The sequence below is a fragment of the Arachis duranensis genome, chromosome 9, assembly GCF_000817695.3.
Source record: "Arachis duranensis cultivar V14167 chromosome 9, aradu.V14167.gnm2.J7QH, whole genome shotgun sequence".
Taxonomy (NCBI): Eukaryota; Viridiplantae; Streptophyta; class Magnoliopsida; order Fabales; family Fabaceae; genus Arachis; species Arachis duranensis.
In genome coordinates this window covers 108933155-108942857 of record NC_029780.3, presented here as the reverse complement: position 1 = coordinate 108942857, position 9703 = coordinate 108933155, and the positions used below count along the sequence as shown (strand labels likewise).

The 9703-nt window shown below is 35.0% G+C and overlaps 4 protein-coding genes across 5 annotated transcripts; 1 reads left to right on the top strand and 3 right to left on the bottom strand.

Moving 5' to 3' along the window:
* The first annotated feature begins 7 nt into the window (after nucleotides 1-7).
* LOC107466924 (pentatricopeptide repeat-containing protein At1g55630-like) lies at nucleotides 8-2955 on the top strand. Of its 2 annotated transcripts, XR_008002455.1 has the most exons (2): nucleotides 8-1989; nucleotides 2587-2955. XR_008002455.1 is itself a non-coding variant. In XM_016085928.3 (1 exon), the coding sequence occupies exon 1, from the start codon at nucleotides 411-413 to the stop codon at nucleotides 1848-1850; it is 1440 nt and encodes a 479-aa protein (XP_015941414.1). In that variant the 5' UTR covers nucleotides 8-410; the 3' UTR covers nucleotides 1851-2060. The 2 variants fall into 2 exon arrangements, 1 of the variants encoding a protein (XP_015941414.1); XM_016085928.3 differs by lacking the exon at nucleotides 2587-2955 and having other exon boundaries at nucleotides 8-2060.
* Nucleotides 2956-3273: 318 nt separating this feature from the next.
* LOC107466930 (heavy metal-associated isoprenylated plant protein 39) lies at nucleotides 3274-4307 on the bottom strand. The gene is made up of 3 exons (XM_016085933.3): nucleotides 4171-4307; nucleotides 3954-4032; nucleotides 3274-3859 (listed from the first exon to the last, which is right to left on the bottom strand). The coding sequence occupies exons 1-3, from the start codon at nucleotides 4177-4179 to the stop codon at nucleotides 3651-3653; spliced, it is 297 nt and encodes a 98-aa protein (XP_015941419.1). The 5' UTR covers nucleotides 4180-4307; the 3' UTR covers nucleotides 3274-3650.
* A 981-nt stretch (nucleotides 4308-5288) lies between these two features.
* On the bottom strand, nucleotides 5289-6379 carry LOC127741611 (actin-depolymerizing factor 7). Its single transcript, XM_052254383.1, has 3 exons — nucleotides 6162-6379; nucleotides 5609-5868; nucleotides 5289-5421 (listed from the first exon to the last, which is right to left on the bottom strand). The coding sequence occupies exons 1-3, from the start codon at nucleotides 6162-6164 to the stop codon at nucleotides 5289-5291; spliced, it is 396 nt and encodes a 131-aa protein (XP_052110343.1). The 5' UTR covers nucleotides 6165-6379.
* A 577-nt stretch (nucleotides 6380-6956) lies between these two features.
* LOC107466925 (uncharacterized) lies at nucleotides 6957-9379 on the bottom strand. Its single transcript, XM_016085929.3, has 6 exons — nucleotides 8753-9379; nucleotides 8541-8609; nucleotides 8258-8396; nucleotides 7934-8025; nucleotides 7712-7742; nucleotides 6957-7401 (listed from the first exon to the last, which is right to left on the bottom strand). Exons 1-6 carry the CDS (start codon nucleotides 9308-9310, stop codon nucleotides 7388-7390), a joined length of 903 nt encoding a protein of 300 aa, XP_015941415.1. The 5' UTR covers nucleotides 9311-9379; the 3' UTR covers nucleotides 6957-7387.
* Nucleotides 9380-9703: the final 324 nt, after the last annotated feature.

Below are 9703 nucleotides of genomic sequence, written 5' to 3'. Positions count from 1 at the left end.
AAAAAAAAAAAAACGAAACGATGCGTTTGACGGCAAAGGAAAGACTTGAGAAAAAGTGATTTCTTCTTCCTTCGTCCAGCGTGTTAGGGTTTTGCAGTTGCGGAGTTCAGTGAGATTAGTGACAATGCATTGCAGCTCCATATGATGCAATTCTCCAGCACCTGCAACGCTGTCTCGATCAAAACGCCAAAGTATCGTTCAACACGGTACGATATTTTGCCCCTTCATGTTTATCTCCTTGTTCTTGTATACTCAATCTGTTCCTCCAAGCTGGATTTTTCGATTCGATGGCCATCATCCATCAGCTCGGTAGCACCATGAGCTTCTCGAAGATTCCAGTGCAGAGAAACTCCGCTATTGTGTTGTGTATTTCAAAGTTGCTGATATAATAATGGGTTCGATATCGAGCCATGAATTCAGTAACTCTTTTAGGTCCAAGAATAGTTCACAAGATTCCCCATTGCTTGATTATGTCACGGAAATTATGTGACGGTATTTTTCATGGTGATGATGGGTTTGAATGCGTCGAGGAACCTTTAAAAAGGATAGTTTCGGAGTATGATTCCAACGAGGGTGAAAGGCTCCATGTGGATGAGGATTGGAGCTGTAACCATAATCAGTTTTCGCTTAGAAGAGAGTTCTTAGAGAATGTGAAGCTAGATGCCAAGAAGGTCCTTGAGGTTCTTCGACAAGATGGACCAGGTCTTGATGCTAGGTTAGTTTTAGATGAATTGAATGTAAGTCCGTCCGGGATTCTTGTCAGAGAAGTTCTCGCTGGAATCTTGAAGAGCATAAATTTTGAGAATAAAACCAGGTGTGCCAAATTGGCATACAAGTTTTTAGTGTGGTGCAATCAGCAGGAGGATTACAGGCCCACTTCAAATGCATATCACCTGATGATGAACATATATGCCGAGTGCCTGGAGTTTAAGGCTTTGTGGAGGTTGGTTGATGAGATGATCGAGAAAGGGTTTCCTGCTACTGCTCGTACGTTCAACATTTTGATTCGAACTTGTGGTGAGGCAGGTTTAGCTAAGAAATTGGTGGAGAGGTTTATTAAATCAATGAATTTTAATTATAGGCCTTTTAAGCACTCCTACAATGCGATTCTGCATGGTCTTTTTGTGTTAAGCCAGTACAAGTTGATTGAGTGGGTTCATCAACAAATGTTGCTGGAGGGTTTTTCTTCAGATGTTTTAACATACAATATTGTCATGTTTTCTAAGTACAAACTTGGAAAGATGGATCAGTTCCACATACTGCTGGATGAGATGGGTAGGAATGGATTTTCTCCAGATTTTCACACCTATAACATTCTTCTTCATGTTCTTGGTAAAGGAGACAAGCCCCTTGCAGCTCTTAATCTTCTAAATCTCATGAGAGAAACAGGTATAGAGCCAACAGTGCTTCATTACACCACATTGATAGATGGACTCAGCAGAGCTGGGAATGTGGATGCATGCAAATACTTTTTTGATGAAATAATAAAGAATGGGGGCACGCCTGATGTGGTGGCTTACACTGTAATGATAACAGGATATGTAGTGGCAGGTGAGCTTGAGAAAGCTCTGGAAATGTTTCGAGAGATGATTTCTAGAGAACAGGTCCCAAATGTGTTTACATACAATTCCATAATTCGGGGATTATGTAAGGCACGAAAGTTCAAGGAAGCCTGCTCAATGCTCAAGGAGATGGAGACCAAAGGTTGTAGTCCAAATTTTGTTGTCTATAATACATTAGTGAGTAGTTTGCGCAATGCCGGAAGAACCAACGATGCTCATGAAGTGATAAAACAGATGATGGAGAAGCGGAAGTATGGTCACATACTTTCGAAATTTCAAAAGGACTAATGTATAGTTATAGGGTAGATTGTCAACTTGGATACGTTATGGGTATCTACAAATTATCTGGTTAGCTGTGACCAATGTCCCACTGCGGGTTCAAATGTTTCCCTCTTCCTCTGATATATATATATTTTTTGAGCAATCGGTAACTGACATGTAACCTGTACGCCCATTCTTTTTTCCATAATACATAAAAAAATTACTTGTTTACTGGTTTCAGATATGCTTCCTTTTCACTTATATATGCCTGCATTTCCCAAAAAGGTTATACCTTAGGACTAAGGAACATAAGTTATCTTTCTTTTTTTCCCTTTTAATAGTGTATACATTATACACTTATCGTAATAACTTTTATTGTTTGCTCAAGTATTATAAATCTAACTGGATGTTTTTTTTTTTTTGTATAAGAAATTGATTATTATGTAGAGGAATGTGTTACATCCAGTCCATTCTTCAGCTTATATTAATGATAGATGTACCCCTTTTGCCTAAAAAATCCCTGCATGTTTGAAAAAAAATTTTCTTATTATGACTAGCTAAGTCAATGATGTTTGGTTGGTATTAAAAGGTCACATATAGCTTATAGCATGAATATTTCATGTTTGCTATATAGTCTTTTATCATCAGGTTATATATACATGATGCATTGGGTCTCAAGTTTCAATTGTTGCATGGCCCCTTTCTTTTGACATTTGATGTGGCACCATGATTATTTGCCTGTTATGATTATTGTCTTATGTAGGCTGAAATGAAGAACTGAGATTGGGTTTTCAGTTGAGATATGTATGAAGCAGGACGACCCCGCTGCTAGTGGAGATTGATTTTTTTTTTACTTCTTGTTGCTATAGATGAAGATCTAACACTATATATTCACACACGCACAGTGAAGTTGGCGGGTGTGTATGAATGTGTATGTTATGAAAAAAGCCGGTACTGTTGAATTTTTTTATTAGTCTCTATACATGAATGTAAACGTGTATGTAAAAATTCAGCTGACTTATGTATAGTTACAATTTATTGAGGTGTCACTTGCATTCTTGTAGTCCTATAATGACCTCTGCTAGTTGAAATTGTACTTATTTGAAGTGATTCTGCTCCGAGAAAGATAAAATGTCTACCACAAAAGAATTGTCTCTTCTTATAAGCTTACATTGCGCACTGCTATAATAGAGTGAAGATTTTTTCAGATTCTCTCATGACCAAGATAATCTGTCGCTGTTGCCCACCATATATACAGCCAAAGATGACTCGACAGAATGATTGCCGAAAATGCTTTGCTCATGAAGCAAACCTGTGTATATACATGACTTTGCTTTCACACTGAGATGAATGCTTTGAAAACCATAGTTGTCTTCTTTCATCTTTCAAGTGTTAGTGTGGAATGATGGAATCACGAGCGTCCTTTACACTTGGTTTCATTGGCACTTAATTTACAGAAAATCACCATGAAAATTTAGTTTAATAATCATTTGCTGAAACAAGACGTCATATTTATCTACAATCTTATCACTATCAGAGGAGAAGCCGTGGCCGCAATTTACAAGATCAGATCATATCATACATCTCTTCAATGCTTACCTCCACTCATACATAATAATGTGAATATCAAAGAAAATTAAAATCCATACAAACTTTTAATGCTCATCTAGTTACTTGTTTCCATTTCAGCAATCAAGCACTAGAAAATGATTGTGACCTCAGATTTATAAAGAAACCAACATGAATTAAATCCATGATTTCTGTATTATAAGAAAGAAAAAAAAGGGAAGAATATGAAAAATCAGATGACATGTATTGTAATTATATTTATTTATTCTCCTTGTTTGCCTCTTCTTGCTTCTCTTCCTTCTTCTCTTCTTGTTTCGTTTCTTCTTTCTTTTCTTCCTTAGCAGGTCCAACCGATAATATGTCAACCTTTCCTATCTTCTTCAGTTTCTTCACTACTGCCACTGCATCCATTTCACCAATCACTGTTATCTTCTGTTCATTTATATCTACAGCAATCGAATCAATCCCTGTTCATCAAACAAACAGTTCATCAAATACACTAATCCTTGGTTGCGTTCCATGAATATATATTCAAGTTTTCTGTGGGAGGAAGAAACCTACCGAAGATATCTGCAACTGCTTCAATTGCCTTTTTCTTGGTTTTGTCATCAGTCATAGTAAGGACCTTCAACTCTATCTTCTGCAAATAGATAGAGATAGATAAGAACAAAGAAATACAATTACTTTTAACTAACTAAACAAGCATAAGCATCAACATACATAATGAAACAACACAATGGAGAAGAAATTAATGTTAACAAAATGTGCAATTGAGTACCTGAGCCATTCTGACTCTCCACAAGCGTGTGACAAAACAGAACAAGTAAAATGAGAATGAAGACTCGAGAATTTTGTGGCCTTTGTACTTTTATTTTGTGGCCAGCATGGCGCAGTTCAATAGCTTACGTAGGGCAATTGTTTTGACATGGTGATGGCATGTTCCAAGCCTTTAGATTTTTCTTTTTCTTTTTTTTTTCTATTCACTTTCTTGTCATCAACCATATTTGCTTTATATATATAGATATTAAAAATAACATGTAAGATATTAGTGAAATGGAAAGTAGAAGAAAATTCTGATTAATTAGTTGTCACTAAGAAAAGTCAGATGAAGATGTTATAATTAATGATATTCTAAGTGCATTAGTCTTTATTTCATGAGGCACCAATCCAGCGTTTCCTTAACAGTACAAAAAATTATAGAACAAAAGGCTAACATGAAGAAAAGCTTGTATGTTGTAACTCCTAGCAGACATCTGAATGGTTTACATGTAATATAATATTCATACAACTATACAAGATTGTCCATTCTATAAATTGCTTCTGTTGTTTTGTCTTAGAACCTTTTGTAATGGAAAAATGATACAATCCTATAATCCACTATAAGTTATCAAACATATATCCGAAACATGCTTAGGTCAAAACATTCAAAATATAATACCTGCTATGAGTGACGATTAGTAAATTAGAAATATTTACAAGTAGCAGGTGACTTTGATTCAACAAGTATCATTTTTTGTTTAAATAGACTACATCTTTTTACATGTCAAAAAATTCTTTGAATATTGTAATCATCAAAACATGTACGTGTATAAACTCTAGATTAATTTTCAAGTCTCCCATCTTACAATTATTATTTAACCAATTACATCAAGGGTTATTAATCTTAATGTACTTGAAGGTGTCAGTCTGCAAACTCAAGAAAGAAAAGGGGGTGGGGAAGAAATCCCAAGGCCACAGAATCAAAATGTATATAGTTGCAATAAGGCAAACCTTCTACTATAGTCTGAAATACATGACAATCTGTTCTTCTATCATATTAGGCTACAGTTTAGAATGTAGATCGTAAGACAAAGAACAAAAAAAAAAAAAGGAAGGGGAAAAGGTAGGGGAATGAAATCAAATATGGTGGTTCATCTCACTTGGATCCGTTGCTTGCAATTCAACTTGAATGCCATCGAGTTCCCTCTTGAATCTATCCTTGGAGCTCGCATACACCATCTTTTCTCTCACTCTTGATGTATCCGGTGACCTAAATGTTAAACAATTAATTCATCAGAGGAAGTATGACTTTCAATTATCAATTGTTCTTCCCTAAAATTAACTTGAGAATCAGAAAAATTACTGCAACATGTTAGTATTATTAACATTTCTACACATAGCTAGAAAGAAGTATGAGTTTCAAAATGCTTTAATGAAACTGAATTTCATCAAATTACCATGCAATGAAGAAAATTTTGCTTTTCTGACAGTTCTCGTCCGTAGTGAAATCGAAATCAAAGACAGCATATCGGCACTCATTAGCAGGTAGAGATGCAGTGAAGTCATCATAGGTTTCGTCGGGGCTTCCGAGTTTCTCCACCACCACTTCTTGGTTCTCAATCCTGAACACAATGAATCGGTAATTCCTCTTTGCCTTTAACTCCAGAAACTTCAATTTACATGCATCATTAACAGCCATTCCAGATGCCGCGTTCGCCTAACACAGTCAATTCATCGTAAAATCAAAGGAAATAACATAACATACAACACAGTTCAAGTTCTTATGTTTTATGCATTTCGTTAATTGCCTAAAGAGGTTAGATTTGCACAATAGTTTATGAAAGTAAGATCTACCAACATTATACAAATGAAGTTCCAAAATCAGAAAAATTCTCTTATATGAAAATCTCTATCTGGCACTATATAATATAACACATGTTCTCAGATTTCAGATAACTATTCGGCATTGAAAAACATATTGAGGGATGTAGAAGGTGAAAGAGAACGTACCATGATGTCGTCGTTGATGGAGAAAGCCTCAAAGGAGAAATGAGAAAGAAAATGAGTTAGAGATTTGGGAAAGAAACAAGAAAAAAAATGAGAGAGAAACAGAGGAAGAGATCCTTATTCAGAGGGAAATAAGAGCCTGGAGACAAAAACGGAGAGCAATAGAATTTTGAGGCAGGAAACAGAAGGTTCATATCATTTCTAAACTTCGATGGCTCTTAGCGTACACCAACCTACATTGCATTTGCATGTGCATGGGCATGTGCATCAATATATCATGCATGCTTTCTTAATTACAAATTATCTTTTACCATGTCATCACATTAATTAATTATTGTGTTAAATATCTTAGTTTTGCACGTATTTTGAAAGCTAAAGATTAATTTTTCTTCAAATTATAATTGGACTTTTACCTCCTTTTAAACAATATCATATTAATGTTCTAGCTAAAATTAAGCCAAGATAACATACTCTTTTGCCAAAAGTAATGCGGCATTCGTTTTTGTTTTTAGATAAAAAGCTTCAAAGGAAATCGAAATTCAATTCAAATGGTGAAAATATGGCGTGACAAACATTTAAAATACTTTTTGTTTGTTTATTTGTTTTTACCAATTACTATTAGTATCCTACATACGTAGATGAACGAAATAACAAATTTCTAAACGCGAAATGATATTTACATAATTTCTTTTTTTTACATTTTTTTATACTTTCTTTTATGGTACAAAAAAAATAATTTTTTTGTCATTTCTTATCAATTATTTTTAATATAAAATATAAAAAGTGTACAAGAGAAAATTACACAAAAATAGGGTATGTAACCTTCCTTGTTCCTAAACTCAAATAAGTAACATGAAAACCATATTACCAGTCTCAAATGTCAACCTAGAGCTTCATTATCTTAGTCTCTACGGAACATGTCCTCCTTATGGCTACAAGCCACTGATCTGTTACCCAAGAAAACTCAATGAACTATATGCCATCAACTAATCTCGAAACATAAGCGAGGAAAAATATAAATGTATATATAAAAAGGGATTAATTTCCATCAACATGGCATGCAAATATTGCCAATGCTTCTGTTAAAAAGATATACGGCGAATAGAAACCTACAAAATTGGAATACCACGCCTCCAAGACATGACACAACCATACATGTAATTTTGCTCATTGACAGGAAATCATCCCTGCTAGTTATTTGTAACCACACAGACAGCAGCGTGCTCTCCTTAAGCTTCCACAGCTGCAAGGAATAACCAACAGTTGTCAGAGACAAATTAACACATCTACTATTCAAGAATTAGCAAGATAAATTACATGTTTGGCAACAAAGTATTTACAGGAAGTAATAACGTTATCTTATTAATTTTTTTGTCAAAAAGCTGTCTTGGGAAGCTTTTCATATAAGCTGTTTTGAACTAAAAATAAACTAATCCAAACACACCATTTGAAAATAACAACAGCTCAGCAGCCACAACAAAGTTATTAACAGCAGTACAACATTTTCAGAGCAAACAATATGAAAAACAACAATGAGAAGATAACAGACTTACTTTTGTCAATAGGCCCATTAGCAGCAACCTCCTGAGGAATATGAATCATAAAGAACGTTATACTTAACACAATGAGAAGATGTTGTGAGAACAATGAATCAAAACACTCCCTTTTCTTTAATAGAAATCAAACCTATATTATTTTTACAAGAATTCCAGAAAAGAAAATTAATCTGTAACAAGTGTAAAATTTATGGGAGTAAAAAAAAGGCATAAAAATACCTTCATATTGATTCCATGACAAGTTTGTGGACACTTATTAGTGAAGTGTCCATGAGCAAAACACAATAAGCACCTAGCAAATCGTCCTCCCCCTATATCCCACGAAAGAAACAATTTCAATCACATGGCAACACAGGAAAAACAGTGTAAAGTGTTACCATAACATGTCTGAAGATTATATTGTAGCAAAGAGAACTGACTGGTATGTTATTAATATTAACTTGTAACTTTGTTACTTTAAAGTGCAGAATTAACAAAGCAGTATCATTCTCATATTACAATGGAAATAAGTAAGTTGCCGAAAGCAGGAAAATTGAAGCAAACCTGCTGTAGAAACCGAGCATTTTGCAAGCGTGTGACCGAATTCCCCACAAAAGAAGCAAACTTCCTCGTGAAGGTGTCGACCTTTCCTCTTCGGACACTTCCAGAATTTATGACCAGGCAATTGGCATGATCGACACACCTGGAAACACCAAGTTAGCCTTAATGCACTGTAAAAGACTACTCCCAATTGTATCATTATTTTGCAGTACCTACACTATTATTCCACAATAGAGGCACATAAAATATAACTATTGAAACTAAATATATGGATCCCATAACATACCTCGTCATAGGCAACTCCAGTGAGTAGTCCTTTAGTTCCCTGACTCCGGGTATGATGCTTGTCTGTTCTCTGGAAATAACAAACAACTAACCATTTATGCACTACAATGGGTAACTCTTATTGTATCAATTCCAATATATGCTAATGCTAAAATAGGCCAGAGTGACATTCAATACAACTCGTACAATAAATATATGGATCTTATTGCATACCCAAGGGATTTCATCAGTTGACTCAGAATTGTAGTTATTGAATTCTGACACGTTGCTCCGAAGCAATCTCTTACTTTTCTTCTTCTCTTTGTTCTTGTGATTGTGTTTGTTGGGTTCTGCTTCTGCCACTTCATTATTGACTGCATTGTTCTTGTTTTTGTTCTTCATCCTCCTCCTGGCTCTCTTTGACAACTTCTCCTCAGGCTCCAGTTGGGGTGCAGCACCTTCATATTTACCTTGCCCGTTTTCTTTTCCAGCTAAGTCAACTAATTTAGCTGCCAATTCATGTTTAGAGAATAACTGGGGGTTCTCTGCACCAGTTTCCTTCAATTGCTGAACCACCGCGGAGCCTGTATCGGGGTTAGGGTTAGGGTTAGGGTTAGCTTTAGGACGTGTGTTGTAGCGATGGCGGCGAGTGGGGAGTTGTGGAGTTAGAGCATGATTGTGCTTCCTCCTCCTCTTCTTGTTGCTGGTGGTGGTGTGCTGCGGAGAAGAAAGAGGATTAGGGTTGTTGTGATCGTCTCTGGACCTCTTGCGGTTGGGGGTATCAGAATCCATTGTTATTCAAAGAGGAATAGGGTTAATGCATCAAGAGCCAGGGAAACTTAAATAACAATCAAAGTTCAACCCAAAAACTAACAGCCCAATATTATTCCCTAAATTTGATTTTTAGATCTTAATTCTTAAATCATCTCTTTTCAAAAAGATATTATTTATTTTTAACAATTATATTCAAATATTAGGCAACTTGGATGTAGTAAGTTTTTTCTTTTAGTAAAATGTGTTTATAAATTTAGTTTAATTCATTTATTATTTTAATATATAAGATAAGATTAACAGATAGCTAATATTTAATTCTTAAAAAAGTGAAATTGTTTATGGATTAAAGGCTGGTTTGGTTAAATATTTTATTAGATTCTATAAGATATGGCATAATTTATAGTTTACCTA